This window comes from Bufo gargarizans, chromosome 4, assembly GCF_014858855.1.
Source record: "Bufo gargarizans isolate SCDJY-AF-19 chromosome 4, ASM1485885v1, whole genome shotgun sequence".
NCBI lineage: Eukaryota > Metazoa > Chordata > Amphibia > Anura > Bufonidae > Bufo > Bufo gargarizans.
Window position 1 is genome coordinate 2,183,367 of NC_058083.1, and position 27,340 is coordinate 2,210,706.

General features: G+C 43.1%; 1 protein-coding gene across 2 annotated transcripts in view; it reads left to right on the forward strand.

The window, feature by feature from the left end:
* LOC122934562 (putative methyltransferase DDB_G0268948) overlaps positions 1-11,391 on the forward strand; it is a 99,914-nt gene extending 88,523 nt beyond the window's left edge. For both annotated transcript variants that reach the window (XM_044290132.1, XM_044290131.1), the window contains exons 5-8: positions 355-465; positions 2,295-2,395; positions 7,634-7,771; positions 11,198-11,391. In XM_044290132.1, the coding sequence (XP_044146067.1) occupies positions 355-465; positions 2,295-2,395; positions 7,634-7,771; positions 11,198-11,288 (441 nt within the window). In that variant the 3' untranslated portion in view covers positions 11,289-11,391. The remainder of the gene's footprint in view (positions 1-354; positions 466-2,294; positions 2,396-7,633; positions 7,772-11,197) is intronic.
* The last annotated feature ends 15,949 nt before the right edge of the window (positions 11,392-27,340 follow it).

Sequence of the window (27,340 nt, forward strand, 5' to 3'; positions counted from 1 at the left end):
TTGGGTCTTCTCACTTCTCAGACGTTTACATTGGGAGATGCTACACAATGGTAGACATGGCCCTTTCCTAATGTTTTTGAGATGAGTTGCTATGAATATGTTCTAAATGAGTTTATTCTTACCATAAAATAATAGAAGGCCTCACTTTTATATTTTACACAGCACCCCAACTTTTTGGGAATTGGAGTTGTATATGAGTTGCCAAAAGGCACAACATCCAGAAGGTGCCACCTGCCCACCCACATATAAAGGCAAATCTTTCCTTTTGTGACATGATTTACACTAGCAGGAAGCCATGATGGTGTTAATTTGGGTCACATATTTACTAACTCATACTGTATGTTAATGATCTAGGTGGACCGGATTCTGAAGCCTCATGGATGCCTTGCTTTCTATACTTACCTACCGCATGTGGAAGTTCACTACAAAGACCGATCAGAGCAAATGTGTAAGGTGATGTCTGAGGTCAGTATTAAAGAAAGTTCAATGCGTTTCAATATCTTTTCTTCCAATATAAGTCCTCATGCACACGGCCACGTTATGTATTTGTAATGCCGTGTCCATGCATTTGAAATTTTTTTTAATTTTTTTTTGTCTTTATGGATTTATGCAGAAAATATGACAAGAAAAAATAATGGAGCTTTCTTTTTTTTCCCCAGAAGCTTTGTTTTTAGGCCTCGTGCACACGACCCTTCACTTCAATGGTGCCTCAAAAGATGCGGACAGCACTCCGAGTGCTGTCCGCATTCGTTGCTTCGTTCCGAGGCCCTGCAAAAAAAATATAGCATGTCCTATTCTTATCTGTTTTGCGGGCAAGAAAAGGCATGTCTACAATGGGCCTTCCGTTCCGCAAATTGCAGAATGCACACTGGCAGCTTCCTTTTTTTTTTGATCCATGGTTTGCGGACCGCAAAGAAACGGCACGGTGGTGTGCGGGAGGCCTTTAGGGTTATGTTTGCATGGAGTTTTTGTGATGCCAAAAAACCACACCGAAAGCAAATGCAGATCTTTTCTGATTTAGATCAATGGGAATCTGCATGTGCTTTCATACCGTGCTTTTCTTCTCACTTCCGGTTTTAAAAATCGCAATGTGGAAAAAAGAGGTGACCTGTCCAGGATGAAAAACTGCATCAACAATGTGTCAACACCCACATTTTGGAAAAAAAAAAAGCATCTAAAGCTCATGCAGACTCCTGAAGCAGATTAACAATTTTTTTCAGCCTATAAAAAGCTGTGTGTGAACATACCCTTAGGGTAGAATAGTCTGCATCCCAGAATTTCTATATACTGGCATATAGTAAAAGAATATTGCACAACAAAATAACAGCTTGAATAGTGATGACAGAGAACAGGAATAATGCACATAAAAATATCGCCATGCTCATAGCAACCTCACAGGAGAAAGAAAGAAATAATGATACGGTTTTTAATTTTCCATTGGACTTGACTCGTCTGTAGGTAATTCATGGGTGATCTGGAAGGGTGTATCTCAAAAGAATATAGTTTAGTAAAACAGGGCAGTGTTTCTACATAATGGATCTTATTTTGTTCTCGACTGATTGTAATTAGTGATACAATGATTTCTGTAGAGCTGGTGTGTGCTGCTATGAATGGAGCTCTCAGTGGGCCATTGCTTGGGTGGAATGCGTTCCTTTTTAGAGAGTGGCTTTGCTCTGTTGAAAGCTGCTTTGATAATCCCTTTAGAGCAGTGTTCCCCAACTCCAGTCCTTAGGGCCCACCTACCGGTCATGATTTGAGAATATCCCACAGAATAAATACCTGAGGTAAGTCCTGATGCATCAACACTAATTTTATCACCTAATCAATACTAAGGAAATCCTGAAAACATGACCGGAAGGTAGGCCCCGAGGGCTGGAGTTGGGGGAACACTGCTTTAGGGTATTTCTTCACGAAAAATCTATGTTCCACGATTAGGCTTTGGACTAGGAAGTCAGAATCCCTGGTACAGTTACGTCTCAGTCTCCTAAATTGTCAATAAGGGATGTTGTTTTTCCATTTACAAAAGTGTGAACTTCTATAATCTAGTACAGCATAGTCAACTTAAAAAAATAAAAATAAAATTGGTAATGATTGCCCTTTTGTCGATGTTTAGTAGGAGATCAAGATATTCAAGACTTTTCTCCAGTGATTTGCCACTGAATTATAGACCCCATTGATAGGCTGGACATTTTTCTCAAATGTCATTGGGCCATCCCATGTGTATATTAGTTATCGGGGTGTACATTTTCCCTTTCCCTGCAGTTGAGAGAGAGGTTACATTATGTTTTTTTCAGGTTAGTGATCATCTGACCAAATATCGGCATCAGAAAGTGAATATTGTTGAATCCGGTTACAAGGGCGTTTTTGAGGCTGTTCCTTATCCAGACAAACTAAGGTTAGTACATTATTATTTTTGTATTTTTAGAAGCTGTTGCTTGCATTTAGATGATTTATCATTTGTCTTGTCCCAAGACCATTTGTTGAATTCGAACTGATTTGCTCTGAATCACAAGTTGCAAATAAAATCCAGAAAGAATTTAGCAGATTAAAGGGGTTATCAAGGAATACGTGTTTTTTTTTATTTTTTATTCTCCACCTCTACCCAGCAGGACCTGTGAAGAGAAGTGTTCTTAACGGCTTCTCGCTGTTCTGTGGCTCCCGGGCTCTTTTTACTGGACTTTCAGTCCCCACCTGTAAACATCCTGAACAGACAGGGTCACCTGTTCCTCTGCAACCAATGACAGGCCTCAGAGGTCCCAAGCTGAACGTCACTGCTGGGTCACGTGCCACTAGGGGACACATCATTGCTGTGGCCAGTCATTGCCGTGCCATGGGGAGCAGTTAAGTAAATTCCCTTCACAGGTCCCACTGGTTATGTGTGGGGGGTAGGGAGGGGTATTAAAAAAAAATAATAATAATAATAATCCTGGACATCCCCTATAGACATGCGGATTTTGCCCAGATACTGTCATGTTTTTTCTGTAGAACGTTTGTTATGTGATACAGAATGATGTGGACTGTAATCCCTGAAATCCACTAGAGAATAAAGTTTTTGTTTCATTCCAAAGTCCTGAGCGACTGCTAGATTCACTATGGAAAGGATGCTAAAGAAGTTTTCAAAACTTTTATACTGATCGTGGGGGCTGACCCCCAGGATTCGTGAAGGCACCAGCGCTTGCAGTAGCGCCACCGCCTTCTCTCAGCTCACGTACATTGTACTGCGGCCGTGCTTGATATCAACCACCACTTCAGCAGAAGTGGCCCAAATCATTAAAAATAAAAAGCTAGTATTTTGTAATTATAAAAAAACCCAGAGCAATGAAGATAAGGAAATCTACAAGATTAGGCAGAAAGAGGCCAAGCAAGTTATAAGAACTTCTAAAGCTCAGGCAGAAGAAAAACTAGCTCAGTCTATGAAAAAAGGGGATAAGACATTCTTCAGATATATAAATGAAAAAAGGAAATTAAAACAAGGAATAACTAAATTAAAAACAAAGGACGGAAGGTATGTAGAAGAGAATAAAGGGCTAGCCGACTGCCTTAATAAATACTTCAGTTCAGTTTTTACAAAAGAAAAAGAAGGAGAAGGACCTCCACTAGAAAGGATGACTACTAAATCGTTTGATGCATGTGTCTTTACAGAGGAAGATGTTCTAAGTTTGCTGTCTAAAGTGAAGACAAATAAGTCACAGGGGCCTGATGAGATACACCCAAAATTATTAAAAGAGCTTAGTGGTGAGCTGGCAAAACCGTTAACAGATTTATTTAACCAATCATTAGTAACAGGAGTCGTCCCGGAAGATTGGAAATTGGCAAATGTCGTGCCCATTCACAAGAAAGGTAGTAGGGAGGAATCAAGCAACTATAGACCAGTGAGTCTGACATCAATAGTAGGCAAATTAATGGAAACCCTATTAAAGGATAGGATTGTGGAACATCTAAAATCCCATGGATTGCAAGATGAAAAACAACATGGGTTTACTTCAGGGAGATCATGTCAAACAAATCTTATAGATTTTTTTGACTGGGTGACTAAAATAATAGACGGTGGAGGTGCAGTAGACATCGCTTATCTAGATTTTAGTAAGGCTTTTGACACTGTCCCACATAGAAGACTTATCAATAAACTGCAGTCATTGAGCATGGACTCCCATATTGTTGAGTGGATTAGGCAGTGGCTGAGTGACAGACAACAGAGGGTTGTAGTCAATGGAGAACATTCAAAACAAGGTCATGTTACCAGTGGGATACCACAGGGATCTGTACTGGGACCAATTTTGTTTAATATCTTCATAAGTGATATTGCAAAAGGCCTCGATGGTAAGGTTTGTCTTTTTGCTGATGACACAAAGATATGTAACAGGGTTGATGTTCCTGGAGGGAAATGCCAAATGGAAAAGGATTTAGGAAAACTAGAAGAATGGTCAGAACTCTGGCAACTGAAATTTAATGTGGATAAGTGCAAGATAATGATAAAAACCCAAGGGCAGAATATAGAATACTTGACACAGTCCTGACCTCAGTATCTGAGGAAAGGGATTTAGGAGTAATTATTTCAGAAGACTTAAAGGTGGGAAGACAATGTAATAGAGCAGCACGAAATGCCAGCAGAATGCTTGGATGTATAGGGAGAGGTATAAGCAGTAGAAAGAGTGAAGTGCTTATGCCGCTGTACAGAACACTGGTGAGACCTCACTTGGAGTATTGTGCGCAGTACTGGAGGCCATATCTCCAGAAGGATATAGATACTCTAGAGAGAGTTCAGAGAAGAGCTACTAAACTAGTACATGGATTGCAGGATAAAACTTACCAGGAAAGGTTAAAAGACCTTAACATGTATAGCTTGGAAGAAAGAAGAGACAGAGGGGATATGATAGAAACTTTTAAATACATAAAGGGAATCAACTCGGTAAAGGAGGAGAGAATATTTAAAAGAAGAAAAACTACCACAAGAGGACACATTTTTAAATTAGAGGGGCAAAGGTTTAAAAGTAATATAAGGAAGTATTACTTTACTGAGAGAGTAGTGGATGCATGGAATAGCCTTCCTGCAGAAGTGGTAGCTGCAAATACAGTGAAGGAGTTTAAGCATGCATGGGATAGGCATAAGGCCATCCTTCATATAAGATAGGGCCAGGGACTATTCATAGGATTCAGATATATTGGGCAGACTAGATGGGCCAAATGGTTCTTATCTGCCGACACATTCTATGTTTCTCACTGTCTGTTAGATAACAGGGAATGAAATATTTTTCGCAGAACTCCAAAAGTAAACCCCATTAAATTGTAACCTTTAATTGATTCCTTAAAAGAATAAATCACCAGATACCAATAAAAGCCACTCAGAATTTAAAGGTTGAATCGCGAATAACGACGGGCTGGTTGCTTCAGAGGCGTCTGAGCTCCATGTATTTAATGTATACCCTGACTCAATAACTGCTGTAGGTATTTTAGTCTACAATACCTACAGCAGTTATGGAGTCAGGGCATACATTAAATACATGGAGCTCAGACGCCTCTGAAGCAACCGTCGTTATTCGCGATTCAACTGTATCTGGTTAACACTCCTGATTTGACTTGAGAAGTGGGATCATAACAGTGTATATCCAGGTTCATTAATATCCTTCTCTGCCCCTTTAATGTCCCCGGACTACCCCTGCCTGAAAGAGGAGGAATGCACATGGCTTCTGGTGATGCTCTCTTCCTCCTGGGCTATAGTATGAAGTGTAATAATCCAATGTTTTCCTCCATGGAGCCATCATAGCTTCAGTCATGCATTCTGGTTCCTGCGTTCCAGCGTGGAAAGCATTCCACCTCCTGGACCGTAATATTTCCCCTCTACTCCTAGATTATGTGCTTAAAAATAACTATAAACTAAAAGAGGGATGAAGGTACAAGTGTAAAACCCTTGTAAGTCAGATATTTGTTGTGCATTCCACATCCACAAAAGAGGCTGAAGAGGGGCCTAGGTGTGGAAGAGATGAACATACCACTTCTATTAGTGGGATAAACGAGTCCTCCAAAAGGAGGCCCAATGGATTTACAGGTTACATACTGAACTTAAAGGGAACCTGTCACTGAGATTTTGTGTATAGAGCTGAGGACATGGGTTACTAGATGGCCGCTAGCACATCCGCAATACCCAGTCCCAATAGCTCTGTGTGCTTTTATTGTGTAAAAAAAATATTTCATACATATGCAAATTAACCTGAGATGAGTCCTGTCCCTGACTCATCTCACGTACAGGACACATCTCAGGTTAATTTGCATATTTACACAATAAAAGCACACAGAGCTATGGGGACTGGATATTGCGGATGTGCTACCGGCCATCTAGCAACCCATGTCCTCAGCTCTATACACAAAATCCCGGTGAGGAAACGCATATCACTGGAAGCCATGTGCGTTCCATAGTGGAACGCATTGGATGACTGCGCATAACAGGAAACTGTGGAGGCACAAGTATGATGGATGAGGATAGGAGGAATGGAATGTGCTTCAAGCTGAGGCACAAATCAAAGGTATTGAAGAATATATGGAGTCAGGAGGTAGCTGTTTAAGGGTGTGCCTTAAACCTTTTCATCTATTTAGCAACCCCTTTTCTGGGGTCCCCTAAAAAACAGAGTATCTAATACTGGGGAAACACATCAGGACAAGAAGCTTGATATTTATTGCAGGGATCAGCAGGGCTTGGCCACCGAGAAGTGGGATTGCCCATGTCGGGGTGCGAGCTCTGCTTTTAGGCAGGTGTACTCCAGGGGCATTAAAGGAGCTGGGAAGGATATTCCCAAATCTGTTATGATCCCACTTCTCAAGTCAAATCGGGAGTTGTTGACCGGATATACAGACAGCTGAATCATTAGTAACGACGGGCAGGATACTTCAGCAGCATCTGATCCCGATCGTAAGAGTCCGGTGTATTTATACTTCACATATTGTGTATATTCTGAGTGGGTTTTATTGGTATCTACTGATTTTATTATGTTTTGTTGTTGTGTCTAATGGGACTAAGCTGCGCCTAACCATGTGACCGATGAACGTGACATCACATGGCCGAAGGCTACTTTCACACTACTGTTAATGTTTTCTGGTATTGAGATCCGTCATGGGGTAAAAAATGCTTCCGTTTTGTCCCTATTCATTGTCAATGGGGACAAAACGTAACTGAACACAACGTAGTGCACCAAAATGCATTCCGTTCTGTTCCCATACCGGAGAGCGAAACGCAGCATGCTGCGGTTTGCTTTTCATCCCGGGAAGTGGAGCAAGACACAATAGAAAACGGATCCGTCCCCCATTGACTTTCAGTGGAGTTCATGACTGATCCGTCTTGGCTATGTTACAGATAATACAACAGGATCTGTTCATAACGGATGCAGACGGTTGTATTGTCAGTAATGGAGCATTTTTGCTGAACCCTGCCGGTGTGAAAGTAGCCTAAGCTGTGAGAAGGCCGCTGCGTTACTGTGAGTCTCATTGCCTTCGTAAACAGCTAGTCAACGGGGTCCTGGGTGTCAGACCCCAGCTCTATATTAGAGGTTCTGCACGATTAGTAAACCTTCTCAGATTTGTTGCATGTTTGATTGTAACATATGACTGGATGATACTGGAAAACAACTTTTATGTGTTTCAGGAAGGAGAATGTGAAGGCAAAGATGACGATGCCTCTTTCACATTTACTTGGTCTTGTTCAGTCTTTTTCCATGTTCCAAAAATATCGGGAACATGAACCTGAGAAAGCGAAAGAGTACATAAAGACGACAGAGCAAAGGTAAGAAGTATGACGGATTATTTCTTTTGATATGTATTCATCTATGTTTTTTTTTTTTTTTTTTTTTAAACTGGTCGTATAAAATATGTACGGTCATAACTGAGGGTTAAGTGTCCAAGTATTGATGCCATGATTTATACACTGAGTGATGATGGCTTTTTTTATATTTTTTTTCTTTATATAATTTCCCTCAAATTTACATTTTCTGTAATTTTGAGGGAAATTACATAAAAACAGCTATCCCTATAGAACTAGGGAATATGGAAATCTAAATTTGTAATTTAGAGCTGATTATGCTAATTACATCATAAAATATTATTTTCCATGATTATAGTATAATCCAGTACAGCAGATAATATTTCATAATGTTTCATCACATATAAATTCTTATCATGAGAAGATCAGCAAAGGCACAGGAGACCAGACAACTATAATGAAACCTGCCTAATGCCGGACCTGTAAAGGAAAGATTACTTGCCTACTTTTGGACGATGACTCCCTACTCTGTCTTCTCCCGGCCTACGGTGCTAGACTAGGCTCCTTCACTGAAAACATGGGGCCATTCACTGGCCACATCGGTGACCAGATCCCCTTGCCATCTTCATTCAGTTTGCCATCATCTTTCAGTCACTTTATCATTCTGCTTTTGTTGCCTGATATGTGCTTCAAATATCTTCCCTTGTGACTGTTTGGTTGTAATTCTGCTCTTTCTACTCAAGTCCTGGGGTTATCTGAGAACCAAGATAGTTAATAGATGCAGTAATTAGGACTTGGGAAAAGCGAGTGCTATAGTTGAAGTTCTGCTGTCCTAGAGAAGCTAAGGTTTTGGGTAGCTGCAGTATCAAAATTGGAATTATCCGGGCCCCTCAAACTCGAATGTGAAGACCCCATTACTTCCATCAACTTCCATTTTGTGTAGCATGCCCAAGTAGGGAAATGATATAACTAGCCTGCAGCCTCGCAAACTCAGCGGGGGGAATTTATCATTCCCACCTTGCCACTTTTTTCATCATAAATATGGCAGGTTAGTTTTATTGCATGGGGAAGGCTGTTTAAACAAAACCCATAAAACTGTGGCAGAATTGCACCTCTTCCAATTCCACCCCATTTGGAAATGTTTCCAGCTTCTCACTACATTGTATGCAATAATAAATGGTGTCATTAAAAGTACAACTTGTCCTGCAAAACACAAGCCTTCATACGGCTAGGTGAACAGAAAAATAAAGAAGTTATGGCTCTGGGAAAGCGGGGAATAAAAAATTAAAATGCAGAAATAGAAAATGGCTGGGTCCTGAAGGGGTTAAATACTGTATTTCCGTGACCAAGATGGCATTAAACTTTTAAAGGTCTTTCTTTCGCTCTTTCATACTTTTCTTTCGTACTTTCTTTTGCAATTTTTTTTTCCTTCCTGTAGAGAATGCTATAGAAAAATGGCAAGAAAATGCTTTGATTAAAAAAATAAATAAAATAAATGCCAGAGGAGCAGAAAACACAAAGAAACTGTCTAAAAATGGCACAGCAAGAGTGTTTATGGGGTGTTTTATTATTTCCTGTTGGCCAGCATGTAACATCTGGTCTTCGGGTTTTGGATCTACAAAAAGAAGAATGCAAAAAAATAAAGTACAACGTTTCTTCAAAAAGGCAAAATGGAATTTACCACGCCTTTGCGTCAGAATTCTGGCTTCAAAAATACACAAAATAAGGGCTATGCAACTTTTAAGGTTCACGTGCTCAAACATTTTGGGACTTTTTACATTCTTGCACCACTCACTCCAGTTTTGAAAAGTAAATTGGATCTGGTTAGCCACATAAAAGGGCATCTGTCAGCAGTTTTGTACCTTATGATACCGGCTGACCTGTTACATGTGTGCTTGGCAGCTGAAGACATTTGTGTTGGTCCCATGTTCCCATGTGCCCACATGGCTGAGATTTTTTTTTTAATTATATGTAAATGAGCCTCTAGGTGCAACGGGCGCATGGTCATTACATCTAGAGGCTCTGCTTTCTCTGCAAATGCCGCTCCCTCTGCATTTTGATGCATATGAACATGGGACCAACGCAGATGGCTTCAGCTGCCAAGCGCACATGTAACAGGTCAGCCTGGTACAGATCTGCTGAAAGATGCCCTTTTTAATGAGTTTTTACTCTGGGTTTATCACTGAGACTTTTTAAAAAGTCTCAAAAAAGCCACAGAATTCCTCCCACAGAGTGAAACCACCCAAATTGAGTCAACTTTTTATGTTAAAAGGGTTATCCCATGATTTAATGTAAAAAGTGAAAATCAGACATCATATAGTACAGGACAATCTCTTTCTAGCCAAACTAGAACCAGCCCTGCACCTCACATGGATCCAGAGATCTCTAAATTAATATCAAGCTGACAGCTCAAGGGGAGTGTCTCTTCGGCCGCCGCTAAGGGGGCGTGTCCATTCTGCTGGAGCTCTCTCCCTATCACAGCTCAGGAGGCGTGTCCATGCTCTCCCTATCACAGCTCAAGAGGTGTGTCCATGCTCTCCCTGTCACAGCTCAGGAGGCAGTTGAAGGATGAAATTGAGCATGTGCGGACATCTCAGTGAGCAGGACAAAGAAATGAGAGGGAAAAAAAAACAGCAGGTGGCGCTATACAGATACATTCTATTGAACAGCTCAGTGGCTATACAAAACTTTTAATTATGTGCAATTACAAAAGTATTAAGATCCAGTTGCTGGTTTGAAAACTGTATATGATATTTTCCGTGGGGCAACCCCTTTAAGTAAATCTCTGGTACAGTCACTAGAACTGAAGCAATGACATACTGTACAATTTGCCCATCCCATTCCCAGTCTTGTCTTATACGAATTAAAGGATTTCCACTTTTTATGGAAAGTCATGGATGTAAAATATCATTATGTTTAGAATATATTTTCTTAAAGGGAACCTGTCATCACCTTTATGCTGCCCATACTAACTGCAGAATAAAGTAGAGACAAGTAAGTTGATTTCAGCGGTCGGTCATTTATAAGTTAAAAGTAAGTGGTTGCCGAGAACCAACATCACAAACATTACAGACTGGGCCTGGAAAAGAGTCACGACCACCTGAGAAGAGTCCTGGTTATTCATGAATTCCTGCTCTCCCTGCTGATGACTGACTGTCTTCTACCCAGTTTTCTCCCTTCCTCTCTAGGAGAGAACTGCCAATCAGCAGGAGGGCGGAAGAGCAGGAGATTATGAATAACCAGGACTCTTCTCAGGTAGATTTGACTCTTTTCAAGGCCTGGGCTGCAATGATTATGATGCTGGTTCTCGGCAACCACTTACTTTTAGCTGATGTGTGACACACCGCTGAAATCGGCATTTCTGTCACTACTTTATACTGCCCTCAGTACGGTCGGCATAAAGTTGACGACAGGTTCCCTTTAAACCTTGTGCCTTTCTTTCTTTTTAAGGTTCCTTGAGATTATGGGAGTGTCCTCCAGTGAAACAGAAGTCGATGTCTGGTTCACCTTTGTTATGGTGCTGGCTTCTAAGCCAAAGTAACTACAATATCAACAAAAAAAAATGCTCTATCCCATCTTACATTGCTGACAGATTAATCTAATAGTATTCAGTGAAATAAACCATATAATTTTAGTTTGTGAAATGACTGGTCGCTGTGTTTTTCTTATTCTTGTACTGTACTATTCACCATAAAATACACATAGACTATTTGTAGTGCTACAAGATTGAAGGGGGGTTTAAAGGGGTTGTCCCGGATAGTTATATTGATAGTCTATCCATAGGATAGGCCACCACTATCAAATCTGGGGTCCAACACCCCAGTTTGCTGACAATCGGCTATTCCACAGTAGCTCCTGTGCCGGAACTACAGCCTTGTCCACTGTGTAATGAATGGAGCGGAGTACTGCAGCGCTTCTCCCATTAAAGTGAATGGGAACGTCACTACATGCAGTAACCAGCTCAGACTTCTACATGAAGGACAGAGCTGTGCAGGAGCTATCCAGAAGATAGATGATCAGTTAAGTCTTGAACAAAAAAACTTTAACAGACTTGTAATCTGTCTCTCTTTCTTTTGTATGACAAGGGGCCTTAGGACCTTTACACCTAGTCAATATGCTATAAAGTCCATAAGACAAAATGTGTGCGTCACCTCTACAGACTGTCGTTCTCGCACTTCCCGTACAGGTAGGTCTATGGCAAAGCAGCAACGAGCAGGAAGATAGAAGGGAAACGGCAAGTGAATACTGCGCGTGCCTTCCCTTCATACAGCTGATCGTCGGGGGTGCCGGGTGTCGAACCCCTGCTGATCTGATATTGGTGGTCTCTACTGAGGATATGTCATCAATATTAATTGTCCGGAGAACCCCTTTAATCTTCAATAATGCTGCTTTCAGTACACAGTGTGTACCGTGCCTGCCTAGAGATTGTAACAGAGCAATAATGTTAAACCTTTCTCCTCAGCCAGGTGTCACATAACATTGCATAAATCTCTGTTTGCATTATATATCAATATGTAAAGCTACAGTACTCAGCTATCGGCCTAATTGCATAAGCCAAATCGCTCTCACAGACAGAACTCTTCCACAGTATTAATCCTGGTACTGATGGTGTACTGGCGGACATCATCATAGTTACATTGTGCATTTTTGCATTCTGAAAAAGTGCTAAAAATTTGATTACAAAAGTTCCATTTGCCAGAAACTGTTGCACTTGATCTGACATATTTTCCTGAATCATAGTTACTTCTTATAATAGTGGACCCTGTCCAATTGCACATTTGAAAACATGTTGAAAATTTCACCTCACAATGGCAGATAGATAGTGTAGAGGTGGACTCTGTTCAACTGTGTATTTTTTTTATTTATTTTTTGCGTTGAAAATGACACCAAACTTCTATTTAGCACAACTGGTGTACCTGGCGTGCGGTACTGCATCATTCACTGTTATATTGTACTGGGCTCCAAAAATACAGTTTGACCTCTGATTGTTTAAATCAGTCTAAAAATAAAATGTCTGGTAAATCATAGAATGGCAATAGACAGGATTATGGAAAATGAAAGACCCGCGCCATGTCATCCACAAGTTTAGAATGTGGGTAGATGTAGTACTGTGCAAACACCATCCATCCGGCCAGTAGTTATGGCAGGCCACAGTTTGCTCTCTCTTCCAGTAAGCAACAGATTATTTTTGAGGACGACATTGGGGACTGAATGGTCCACACATCATCTCAGTCACATCAGGGTAATGTTAATGTCACCTCTGAGTCTGACACCATGCCTTTGATCCAAGGCTCGTTGCAATTGTAAAAGAAAACTGCAGCACTCTCCAGCCTTGATCCTTAATGCTTTATTTCACCAAAACAAATGTGACGTTTCGATCAGTGTGATCTTTCTCAAGCAATCTTGAGAAAGATCACACCGATCGAAACGTCGCATTTGTTTTGGTGAAATAAAGCATTAAGGATCAAGGCTGGAGAGTGCTGCAGTTTTCTTTTACAATTGCATCTGGATTTGGGGAAGCATAGGGCTGGCTTCTGACACAGTGAGCACCACCACAGTAAGGAACCATCAATATTTTCTGTAGTGCTGCTAAATTTTTTCTTTTTATTTGATCCAAGGCTCAGCAAGTACCTCCTGCTCCTGTTCCTTGTGGCCCCAGAGAAGCCTTTTAATTATCTCTGTCTTCACTGGCTCTTTCTAGTGGGGCACATTATTTTCCTCTATGAAAGACGCTAAAGCTAGATTTCAAGTTCAATGAGTTTTATGAGAACATTCAGCATTTAGCCTTCTTTGAAGAGGTGGTTCAGAGTGAGGAGGAGGACATGATGGTCGAAATACACAGCTGCATTGTTGGTGGTAGTAGTGGCACTTTGCAGTGATGGTAATAGAGGTACTGGTAGCAAATACAGTAGTGGGAATCATGAAGGGGGCAAGGACACCTCATAATCTGATAAAAGTGGTGGGGGTGACAATGATGACTACAATGGTGATTGTGTGTTGGACAAGACCGGGGAACTGGATCTGAATGATGAGGAGGTGGTGACAACAGAAGAGGAGAGTGTTGGTGGCAAAAAAGAGAAGAGCTGACATACGGCCAGAACCTAAAAAAAAAAAAAAAAAAAAAAAAAAAAAAGGCAGGGCAGATCTGCTTCTACTGTGGTCAGCTTGGGGGCAAGTGATGCTGCTGCTGTTGATGTAGGCTCCAAAGCTGTCCTAGGGGAAGCTCGAGTGGTGATAGTGGTGGTGGCAAAAATATTGTGAGCAGTGCCAATGGTGGACATCTTACATGGGATAATTTTTCTCCACAGTGCCAGCCAAGAAAACCATTGCACTGTGCAAGCAAATCAGCTGTAGCAGTTTAGGCACAAATGTCATGTACTAAGGTTTTCTTTCAGCACATGAGAAGACCTGTTCAAGTGGAAAAGTCAAACTGGCCACCAATGTGAGCAAGGCCATCCTTCTTCTCCCCGTTATCATTCTAGTAGCCAGGACAAATTATCAAGCAGTACAGTGTCATTGTTGTCATTATCATTATCCACATCGCCAGCTACTGCCTCTACTCCGACTTCTACTCCTTGGCTCTATCATCTGTCATCCATAACAGATGGTGTGGGCAGGAAACAACAATAGGCATCCAGTAATCCTCTAGTGTGCAAACTGAACTCCCACCTGACCAACTTTAGAAATTGATTTATACTGTAAAAAACTCGGGTTCTGGAAAGTTGTTTTTTTTTTACAGTATAAATCAATTTCTGAAGTTGTAATGCGTAGTCTCGCGAGACTTTGAAGTAAAAACTTTGGCTCATCAGAACCAATACATTATAATACTGTACGGAGCGCTCGCTCTGTACAGTATTGAAACAAAGTTTTATGACAATCGACTTTGGATGTTTCATCTGAAGTCAATTCGCTCATCTCTAGTACCAATCTAACCATCACCTTATCCTGCAAAATATGAGCCCCTACCTAAGATTTTTGCCCCAAAAAAAAAATTATGGCTCAGACTATGGAGACACTAAAACATGTGTTTTTTTTTTTTTGTTTGTTTTTTGTTTTTTTTTGTTTAAAAAATGCTTTTATTGTGTTAAGTGTAATAATTTTTTTAATTTTTTTTTTAAGTAGACATTATGTATAGCCGCATCCATAACAACCTGCTCTATAAAAATACCACATGACCTAACCCCTCAGGTGAACACCGTAAAAAATATAAAATAAAACCGGTGTAAAAAAAGCCATTTTTTCACAAAAAGTGTAATCGCAAGCGAGCAAAAAGTCATATGCACCCCAAAATAGTGCCAATCAAACCGTCATCTCATCCCTCAAAAATGAAACCCTACCTAAGACCATCTCCAAAAAAATAAAAATAAATATGGCTCTCAGACTATGGAGACACAAAATTTTTATTTTTGTTTGAAAAATGATATTGTGTAAAACATAAATAAAAAAAAAAAAAGTATACATATTGGGTATTGCCACGTCCATAACAACCTTTTGTTTGGCTGTTAACCCTTGCTTTGTTACTGGAAAAAAATTATTAAAATGGAAAATCTGCCAAAAAGTGACATTTTGAAATTTCATCTACATTTTCCTTTAATTCTTGTGTAACACCTGAAGGGTTAAGAAAGCTTGTAAAATCAGTTTTGGATACCTTGAGGGGTGTAGTTTCTAAAATGGGGCCATTAATGGTGGTTTCTATTATGTAAGCCTCACAAAGTGACTTCAGACCTGAACTGGTCCTTTAAAAAGTGGGTTTTGGAAATTTTCTGAAACATCTTAACATTTGCTTCTAAACTTCTAAGCCTTCTAACATCCCCAAAAAAGAAAATTTTATTTGCAAAATGATCCAAACATGAAGTAGATATATGGGAAATGTAAAGTAATAGCTATTTTAGGAGGTATCACTATCTGTTTTAAAAGCAGAGAAATAGAAATTTAGAAAATTGCTAATGTCTTCAAACTTTTGGTAAATTTGGTAGCTTTTAATAAATAAAAATGAAATATTTTGACTCAAATTTACCACTGTCATGAAGTACAATATGTGACGAGAAAACAATCTCAGATTGGCGTGGATAAGTAAAAGTGTTTTAAAGTTATCACCACATAAAGTGACACATGTCATATTTGCAAAAAATGGCCTGGTCCTTAAGGTGAAAAATGGCAGGGTCCTGAAGGGGTTAATATTATTTTAGTGTGGTAAAATACACAACACTAGAGATGGCCTTGCGGCTCGCAGCAAACTTTGCGCGTTTGTGATTTGCGGAAGATGCAAACATATTCGCCATATTCTTTTGCATTGTGCCGAACTTCGACCCATGACGCATCTATCAGGTGGGACAGGACAGCCAATTGAAACGTTTCAACACGTGGACACCCCCCCCCCAACCCTTTAACAGAACCTGATCTGGCAGCCATATTACATTATGTGTTTTGCCAGTGTAGGGAGAGGTTGCATTTTGGAGCAGGGACAGGCTGTTAGTAACTTAGGGACACCAAACGCTAGCTAATAGGGCCAGAAAGGTCTTTTTAAAAGGGTTATATCTGTAAAGAATAATTCAAGGCAACTGGACGTACTGTAGATTTCTTGAAAACGTTTCACTCGTTCTTCCAACGAGCTTTCTCAATTCTGAGTGACTGTACAAAAATTCTGGGAATAAATATGTAACTGAATCCACATCTGGTAATTATACCCAGCATGGGGTCAAAGGTGTTGATTCCATTATCCTAATTGGAGTCAGTAGGTGATAAAGACTTCCCAGAAAAAGGTGTCAAGACAGCATTGTATGTGGCAGACAATAGAAACCACCTGTGCTTCAACCTCAGATGACGAAAACAGGGGCTGGTACCGTGCAGCATCAGTTTGGACAGAAGCAACTACTAAATGAACGGGTACGACAGACCTATTTCACAGTTGAAGCTTTGAAACAAACTATTAGTCACCTGGAAGAGGACCTGGTTTTGCGCTGAAATGTGGAGGAAAGTAGCAGATTTCACAGTACATGCACAGCTAGCTCAGCACACTAAGAACAAGGAGAGGCAGAAGAACAAGTTCTGCAATATCCCGAACTGCAAACAGCCATACCAGTGAGGAACTGACATGGAGGCGAAAGGAGGAAACAAGGACAGTGCAAAGCAAAGAGAAATGGGTGCAGAATCTTTCAGACCGGGTTCTCACCCAGCCTGAGATGGATGTCCTTGTGAAAGGGTTGAATTTCGCAATCACACCAAGAACCATACCAATAGTTGATATTATTTCAGCCACTGAAGCCTCAATCCACAGCAACAAAGTACCCCAGGGTGAGGCTGAACAACTTCGCCTTAAAGTGTCTGCAGCTCTGGCCAGTGCCAAACCACCTCCTTCAAACTTGACTGGAGAAGAAAGGAAGGCGGTTACATCCCTGAAGAAAGACACAAACATCACCATCCTGCCTGCGGATAAAGGAAGATGCACAGTTGTACTTAATACGTCTGACTACGATGCCAAGGTGACCACACTCCTGGATGATAACAACACTTCTTTTCACTATTTGGAGTGCTGCCTTCTTTTTTTGCTTTTTGTCTACACTTGGGACCTTGGTCTCCGGTCCCCCAGGAGGATTTTTGCACCCCCTTACAGTTTTGTGTGCTGCTTCTTTTCTTTTTTTTCTTCTATATCTATATATACAGTTGCAAGAAAAAGTATGTGAACCCTTTGGAATGATATGGATTTCTGCACAAATTGGTCATACAATGTGATCTGATCCTCATCTAAGGCACAACAATAGACAATCACAGTCTGCTTAAACTAATAACACACACAGAATTAAATGTTACCATGTTTTTATTGAACACACCATGTAAACATTCACAGTGCAGGTGGAAAAAGTATGTGAACCCTTGGATTTAATAACTGGTTGAACCTCCTTTGGCAGCAATAACTTCAACCAAACGTTTCCTGTAGTTGCAGATCAGACGTGCACAACGGTCAGGAGTGATTCTTGACCATTCCTCTTTACAGAACTGTTTCAGTTCAGCAATATTCTTCGGATGTCTGGTGTGAATCGCTTTCTTGAGGTCATCCACAGCATCTCCATCGGGTTGAGGTCAAGACTCTGACTGGGCCACTCCAGAAGGCAAATTTTCTTCTGTTTAAGTCATTCTGTTGTTGATTTACTTCTATGCTTTGGGTCGTTGTCCTGTTGCAACACCCATCTTCTGTTGAGCTTCAGCTGGTGGACAGATGGCCTTAAGTTCTCCTGCAAAATGTCTTGATAAACTTGGGAATTCATTTTTTGTTCAATGATAGCAATCCGTCCAGGCCCTGACGCAGCAAAGCAGCCCCAAACCATGATGCCCCCACCACCATATTTCACAGTTGGGATGAGGTTTTGATGTTGGTGTGCTGTGCCTCTTTTTCTCCACACATAGTGTTGTGTGTTTCTTCCAAACAACTCAACTTTGGCTTCATCTGTCCACAGATTATTTTGCCAGTACTGCTGTGGAACATCCAGGTGCTCTTGTGCAAACTGTAAACGTGTAGCAATGTTTTTTTTTTTGGACAGCAGTGGCTTCCTCTGTGGTATCCTCCCATGAAATCCATTCTTGATTAGTGTTTTACGTATCGTAGATTCGCTAACAGAGATGTTAGCATATGCCAGAGACTTTTGTAAGTCTTTAGCTGACACTCTAGTATTCTTCTTCTCCTCATTGAGCAGTCTGCACTGTGCTCTTGCGGTCATCTTTACAGGACGGCCACTCCTAGGGAGAGTTGCAGCAGTGCTAAACTTTCTCCATTTATAGACAATTTGTCTTACTGTGGACTTATGAACAGAGAGGGTTTTGGAGATACTTTTATAACCCTTTCCAGTTTTATGCAAGTCAACAATTCTTAATCATGAGTTTTCTGAGAGCTCTTTTGTGCGAGGCATCATTCACATCAGGCAATGCTTCTTGTGAAAAGCAAACCCAGAACTGGTGTGTGTTTTTTATAAGGCAGCTGTAACCAACACCTCCAATCTCATCTCATTGATTGAATTCCAGTTGGGTGACACCTCACTCCAATTAGCTCTTGGAGAGGTCATTAGTCTAGGGTTTCACATACTTTTTCCACCTGCACTGTGAATGTTTACAAATAAACATGGTAACATTTAATTCTTTGTGTGTTATTAGTTTATGCAGACTGTGATTGTCTATTGTTGTGACTTAGATGAAGATCAGATCACATTGTATAACCAATTTGTGCAGAAATCCATATAATTTCAAAGGGTTCACATACTTTTTCTTGCAACTGTGTGTGTGTGTGTGTATATATGTGTGTATGTATGTGTGTATATATATATATATATATATATATATATATAAAAAAAAATTAAAGACTCACACCTGAGAGTTGCCATCCTGTCTTCTGCTTATATTGCAGTTTGCACTTGCACTTTATACTTGATGATATGATTTGCACTCTCATGGATAGTGGATACCTTTTTAATATATATCTTATATGGCAGCTTTCCCGCTCATAGGCTTTTATGTTTAGGTCACTTGCCTCATTATATTGTTGTACTCTACAAATTCTCCCAGTATTGTACTGCACTTTTTGCATTTGTCTGTCATCTCTTTTGTATGTTTTGAATCATGTATCCAATAAAATAATATTTTTATAGCTTAGGCTACTTTCACACTTGCGTTTGGGGCTCCGCTTGTGAGTTCCGTTTGAAGGCTCTCACAAGCGTCCCCGAACGGATCCGTACTGCCCTAATGCATTCTGAGTGGATACGGATCCGCACAGAATGCATCAGTCTGGCACCGTTTGTCCTCCGCTCCGCTCAGCAGACGGACACCTGAACGCTGCTTGCAGCGTTCGGGTGTCCGCCTGGCCGTTCGGAGGCAAACGGATCCGTCCAGACTTACAATGTAAGTCAATGGGGACGGATCCGTTTGAAGTTGACACAGTATGGCTCAATTTTCAAACGGATCCGTCCCCCATTGACTTTCAATGTAAAGTCAAAACGGATCCGTTTGCACTATCATGAACAAAAATATATATATTTTTTTTGTTCATGGTAATGCAAACGGATCCGTTCTGAACGGAGCCACCGTCTGCATTAATATGAGCGGATCCGTTCAGAACGGATCCGATCGAACGCTAGTGTGAAAGTAGCCTAAGTAGCTCTGTGTCCGTTTTTAGGTTTCCTTGTGGATGATATACCAGCTTCAGCTAACAACCAATTGAGGCCTTCAATATATCAGCTTTCACAAAATAGTGGTAGAGGTTTTCTATATACCTGTGTCCACACAATACAGATTGCAGGTTTTGATATACCTGCTTCAACTAACAAGTGATTGAGGCCTGCCATATATCAGCTTCCACAAATACTTCTATTCTCTACTTCTTTGGCACAGGGTCATTTTGAAAATGACAGGCAGAGGAAGAGGCAGGCCGTTCTGCAAGGGGGGGGGGTAGGGTCGGGCAGGTGCACCAGGCCGGAGTTTAAGTGGGAAGTTGGAGAAGGTGCGTGCGATTATGTCAAAGGACACACCACAGTTGGTTGAGTGGCTCATTCAGCCTTCCGCTTCTGCACCCTCCTTACTCTCTGCTGTGTACACCCCCAAAGACACCACCATAACCCCTCCACTTCAGTCAAAGGAATTATTTTCCCATCTATTCCCAGACCATAGCGATGCGCAGCCATTCTTGGCATCGGATGAGGAAGAGGAGGTAACAGCGGCCAGCACCCAGCGGTCTGATGACCGTGTCCAGATCAGCCCAAGGAGGGTGGTCCCCGCTGTTGCTTCCTACTCCGAGATCTCTAATGTCAACAGTGGTGAAGTTGACGATGATGACTTGTCGATGGACGTCACGTGGGTGTGTAGTGTCCCACTAGGTAAATGTGGCCACTACACAAGGGTTAATATGACTATTGTATTGATATGATGGTTTATGTTCATTTCCCTGTGTTATCTGGGTAGCAGTCTTATTGGGGTGTAGTTCAGCCTCCTAGACACTAGAGGGAACTAGGGAACCCTTAGTATATATAGCTAGGCCCAGACAGGTAAGGGTAGTGTAGTCCAGGAGGCTAGTAAGTGCAGTCTTGCCTGCCTAAAGTTCTTGAGCCACAGTTAGCTCAGAAGATTCACCCCAAGAGAAGAGTTTACCTCCTGGGAGAAACCTGCAGTTCCCACAGAGCAAAGAGCAGAGCAGAAGAGTATTCCAGCTAGACAAGTAAGCTGAAGGGCAGAAGGATTATTAACTCAAAGCAAGGGATATATACCTGAGGAGAATTGTTACCAAGGATAAAAGCCAGCATTAGGGCATATGGGCCTTGGGATACAGACAGCCAGGATATCTGAGGAATAGTGCAGCCTGGTCTGTGAGTGTTGTTTTTACGCTCTGAGTATCTTGCAAAGAACATTACCTGCCATTGATGTAAAAGCCTGCTATTGATTGCTGCTGCAAAGTGGAACTGAACTCAATCTGTATAAAGTTGAACTTTTTCCAGTAAAGAAAGTTTGGTTCACCACAACACCGTGTTCCTCACTTTAAATCGGTGTGCCACCGTTACAGGCACTGGCATCACAAACCTTAAAGGGACCTTGCCCCAGGCACATTAAACACCTGCAACATCCAGGGCACCTCATCCACCATCAGGCCTGGTCCCTAAATACCGAGAGTGCCCCAGAGGACCCCTATGTCAGCCTCTCCATCACTGCTGTACGCCTGCCCAGGGTCTCCCTAGAAACGGAGTAACCCTCATTTACCCATTAACCGTGACCTCACATCGCAATACCCTGCATGGCAGCGTACTGCATATTTTGGCGTCACAAACGGGATTTACGGATTATTCCTGCGCCATTATGGAATTAAACTGTGTGCCGTTATTTGCCCATAAAGTGACCAAGCCCTACTTGTTTATTGGAAAAATTGCTGGGCCAAAGAACTGTAATAATTGTGGTGTGAAGATTTTATTGCATGGACTGTTTGCCGTTTATTTAAGTCGCCGCTTGCTGTCAGTGAATAGACAGCGATGTGCACAAAGATGGCCGCTTAACCTGACTGGATTATTTGTGCGCCTCGTTGTGTCCGTTTGGCGCAAAAAAGACCAAGAGAAGGTACCGCCCAGCCTGCAGGAAGGAAAATCGCCGCCCTGTCTGTAAAGAGGATACGGCCTACCTTGAATTCCGGAGCTCCAAGAGGCCGCGCCTACCTTCTGACGCCGCGCGTGGGACTCCCGTCTGACGTAACCACGCATCTCGCGAGATTTGCAACGAGCACCGCCGGAGTAAGTACAAACTTTCGTATTCACCGGCCCCATCATATATCTGTACCGGAGAGGTCCTGATCCTTGCCAAGAGACCGGGGAAGGTCCCCCACTAGTAGTAAGAGACTTGATCTTAAAAAAATAAATAAAAAATACATCCACCTTAGCTCCGGTCTGCTCCGCAGTTTCTTAAAGGGCCATACTCACTCCATTGCCCCCTTAGCAACGTTTTGTCCGCACCTGAAGAAGCGGGGCAGGAGGCCCCAGATGTGCCTTCTGAAGTGCCCGCAGCTGATAATAGGGCGCCTGCCGCTGCGGCAGCATCAAGTCTTATCATTATTTTGGGGCCCCCTGGTTCCCACGATATTCCGGAGAAGCCCATAAATCGAAGGACTTTAGAGACCAGATCCTGGCCCTATTCCGGCTATACCCTATCTCTGCTGAACAACTGGAGATCCTCCTAGCCCAGTTAGAAGGCGCCGCCTGCAGGGAAGTCATGTCCTGGCCCCATTTTGAAAAGGGTAGCCTGGAACAGATATTTTATCGCCTCGGCACCACGTTTGAGGCCAGAACGGTGTCCGAAGTTAAGATGAGATTTTTCAGCAGGAAGCAACAGCCGGGCGAGTCACTCCGTGATTTTGCTCTGTCCCTGCAAGAGACCCTGAGGGCCGTGGTCCAGGTGGACCCCAAGGAAGCTGAGGATCAGGTCCGGACTCTGAGAGAGCAGTTCATTGCGGGTATAAACACTGAACACTTAAAGGGCCAGCTGAGGATGCTGTCGGCCCAACACCCCATTGTGCGTTTTTGGACTTTAAAAAGCTGGCCATCAGTATCCTAGGCCAAAACCCGCCCACGGGGCCAGCAGCCTCCCTTGAACCTCAGGCCTGTCAGTCAAAAACTGTCAATGTGAGGCCGTCTGGAGCCACACAGGCTCCAGTAACAGATGTAGTGGCGGCACTAATGGAGCAGGTAAACCATCTCACTAAGAGCCTGGAGAAGGTGTGCAGGAAAATAGAGGAATGGGAGAGACCATTGCTACTGGAAGATGAAAGCCCCCTTCCTCCAAGGCTCCCGCCTGCATATAGAGATGTATACCCTAAGGAACCTGATGGTCGACCGAGTTACCGGTCTAAAAATAGCAAGCAGCCTGTCTGTCATTATTGTAAAAAATATGGACATACTGAATCAACATGTTGACAGTTAAACGGGCCACCCCCGAGGCCGAGGACCACCCCTCGGGAGGTAGAACAATAGGTCCAAAGGATCCAAGCTGGATGCCCAGATACGTAGGGTCCCGTCCAAAAATTAACATATGTATCAACGGGATACCTTTCGAAGCCCTACTGGATACTGGGTCTCAGGTCACCACCATCCAACGACCCGCCTTTGACAAGTTCTGGGATTCAAGTCTCCTCACCCAGCCACCAGAGTCCTGGCTAGATATCATCGCCAGCAACGGCAAGCCAGTGAAAGTCCATGGGTATTGGGAACCTACCCTTCAGGTGGGAGAAGCCACCTTACCACAGCAAGGTGTGATTGTGGTACAAGCCGGAGATAAAGGAGGACACCCTGTGATCCTAGGGACTAATGTCTTTAAAAATTGTTACTCCGAAGTGCTTGAAGCTTTAAACCAAACTATACCTTCGGCCTCACCTGCTTCCAAAAGGGTCATTCAAAAGACTATCAGTGTGCTGTGTGCTCAGCAAAGGTTCGCAAATGGAAAAGGAGAAATCTGTACTGTCCGGATCCGGGATAACCGGCCAGTAATTCTGCCTCCAAATTCCCAGATCATCCTGTGGTGCCGTGCTGTGTTAGGGGTCCAGGGCAAGGACTATCAAGCCCTAGTGGAACCTATTCAAATTGAGAATCATCCCTTCGTGCGAACAGCCAAGAGTCTGGTGACCGTGTCTCAAGGTAAAGTGCCTGTCCGTTTGATTAATTTTGGTGATCACCCCGTTACTCTTTTAAGCACTGCCCCGTTGCTCAGCTTTTCCAGGTGTCCTTCCAGGATGTGATCCGTCTGCCTGCCACGGAGACGTTCCAGACCAGCACAGAGCAGCAGCGCCCCTGCCAGCGCCTCTTCAGTATCCTGGTGGGAAGAACTTCATGTGGGAACGAATCCACCCCGAAGGAGCAAATAGAGGGAGTCCTGAGTCTGGTGAAAGAGCACCACAAGGCCTTTAGCAAACACTCCACGGACTACGGAGAGGTCAGTGTAATCAAACACACCATACCCACTGGCTCTCATCCTCCTATCAAGGAGAGATACAGACCCATACCACCTACTACCTATCAGTCTGTGAAAGAGATGATACAAGAGATGAAGGACTCTAATATAATCCGGGACAGTCATAGTCCCTGGGCTGCGCCCCTCGTTCTTGTCCGAAAAAAAGATGGCAGCATAAGGTTCTGCGTGGATTATAGAAAAATCAATCCACCCACAAAGATGCTTTTCCGTTACCACGCATTGAGGAGTCCTTGACTGCCCTGGGGTCATCAGCCTACTTCTCCACTCTGGACTTAACTAGCGGGTACTGGCAGGTACCTATGGCCCCAGAAGATCGGGAGAAGACCGCTTTTACTATGCCTATGGGCCTGTTTGAATTCAATGATATGCCTTTCGGACTGAGTAATGCTCCAGGGACGTTCCAGCGGTTGATGGAGCGTTGTTTAGGCCATAGAAACTTTGAGACTGTACTACTATACCTGGATGACGTCATTATATACTCCAAGACGTATGAGGACCATTTAAAACACCTGGCTGAAGTGTTTCAAGTTCTTGTTAAATATGGCCTTAAAATTAAACCATCCAAGTGCCATCAGCTGAAACCAGCAGTAAAGTATCTAGGGCACATTGTTAGTGCCAAAGGGGTCCAGCTCGATCCAGATAAACTTGCTGCTCTCCGTAATTGGCCTACTCCCACCACCGTGAAAGAGGTGAGAAGCTTCCTCAGCTTTGCAGGATATTATAGACGCTTCATCCTGCATTTTGCACAAATTGCCGATCCGATCCAGGAACTCCTAAGGGGGCATCCCAAGAAGAGTCCAAAGACTCCTATCCCTGTTGAATGGAATGAAGAATGGGAGATTGCCTTCCAGCTCCTGAAGAAGAAGCTGACCAAACCCCCTGTCCTGGGTTACCCGGATTATCAGAAGCCGTTCCACCTCTACACGGATGCCAGTAAAAGAGGCCTGGGAGCCGTGTTGGCCCAAGTGCAAGACAACAAAGAGAGGGTGATTGCCTACGCCAGCAGATCCCTGAGAGGGGCTGAGAAAAACTATCAGAATTATAGTTCCTTCAAGCTGGAGTTCCTTGCCTTAGTGTGGGCTGTGACCGAAAAATTCAAAGATTATCTTGCTGCCACCCCGTTTGTCGCCTTCACGGACAACAACCCTCTGGCGCATCTGAATACAGCCAAGTTAGGGGCGCTGGAGCAAAGATGGGCCTCCCGCCTTGCCAACTATGACTTCACTGTGAAATACCGGGCAGGCCGCTCCAATGATAATGCTGATGCCCTGTCCTCGGCTCCCCACTACAGAAGCACCAGATGAACCAAAGGATGCCTGGGAAGAAGTGGAGATGCCGGCGTTCTACAACAAATTTGCTCAGCAAGATAATATTCGCACTGAAAATCACTCAGCTGCTGATCCCTCTTCATCAAATATTCCTGAGTCCAGGGGCGAACAAGAAAGGTGGATCAAGCTCCAGTCAGAAAGTAGAGTCCTCTGTGAACTGCTCGACTTCCTTACCAGTGGGAGAACTCCTGAGAGAGTCCGCAGGAAGAGTGCAGACCCAGAACTAATGAGACTGTGGAGACATCGCCACCAACTCTTCCTCCAAAAGGGCCTGTTGCTAGGAGGAGCCTGGATCCAGTGTCCTGCGATAGGGTGTACCAGATCCTCATACCACGTTCGAGATGCCAGTCTGGTGTTAGAGATGTATCATGACCAATCCGGACACTTCGGTGTGCAGAAAACTGAGGCCACCATTCGCAGGAGATTCTATTGGATCGGGATGAGAGAAGACATTGAGAAATGGTGCCGGGAATGTACTGTCCTGTGCTGTTGGGAGAAGTGAACGCCATGACCAGAGAGCACCTCTCCATCCTATCGTGAGTAAAACTCCTTTAGAACTTGTTGCCATTGATCATGTGAAGTTGGAGCCAAGTCTCTCAGGGTATACTTGTTCCATTAACATTATTGATCACTTCACTAAGTTTGTCGTAGCAGTGCCTGTGAAGAACCTGACAGTCAAGACTGCGGCGGAGGCGTTCTGGAAGCATTTACTCGTGCCCTACGGCTGCCCAGAGAGGATCCTCACCGACCAAGGGTCTGCGTTTGAATCACAGTGGTTCTAAGAGATGTGCCTGCTGCATAATTGCCAGAAAGTCCGGACCACCGCCTATCATCTGCAAGGGAACGGGCTCTGTGAAAAAGATGAATCAAACTCTCATCGAAATGCTGAGAGCAGTACCCCCTGAGACAAGGGGTAATTGGCCTACTCTGCTGCCACAACTCATGTACACCTATAAAAACACAATTCATTGCTCCACCGGATACATGTCCTTCTATCTGATGTTTGGCCGCCAAGGGAGGCTACCTGCTGACCATTCTCTGGATGTACAAGTGCCTGATGTCATCAATCCACTACCAAAAACTGATTGGGTGGTGGAGCATCAAAGACGTCTCCTCAATGCTAAGGAGATTGTTCAGGAGCGCATGGAAAATGCCCGAGAACAACAGCAGAGAGACTATGACCTGGCTGCTCATGCGGAACCCCTAGCTCTAGGAGCCATGGTGTGGTTGAAGAATAACCATCAAACCAGTAAATTGGACAGTAAGTGGAAAAGGATTCCCTATGTCATTTCTGCTATCCTAATGCTGAGGCCCACATGTATCAAATTTCCAGAGAAGGTAAAGGCTCCCAAGTTGTACATAGGAATCGATTAAAACTCTGCATAGAAGGAGAAATTGTAGCAGAGGACATTGAGCCGGAGTCTCCTGCAGCCCGAGTTGCCAGCCCAACCTGCTGATCCTATGCAGGCTGTTGAGAACATGATACATGACAAAGAGCCACTTCATTGGTTTCTCACACCCTGGTTTAACTTGGTAATACCAGCTCCGGTTCCTGCTAGTCCTCAACCCCAGGATAACCTGTCCCAGAGTGTACCTGAAAGAGCTCCAGAGCCTGTGGACTACTCTGACCCTCCGGAACCAAGGCAGGAAGAACCTCTGCTAGTAAGGAGATCCACACGGTCTACTAAGGGGCACCCACCTTTGAGATTTGGAGACTACATTATGGGACCAGGTAGCCCCTCCCCGGAAAAACCCCTGTTTAACTATTTACAAGACCCGGGTACTG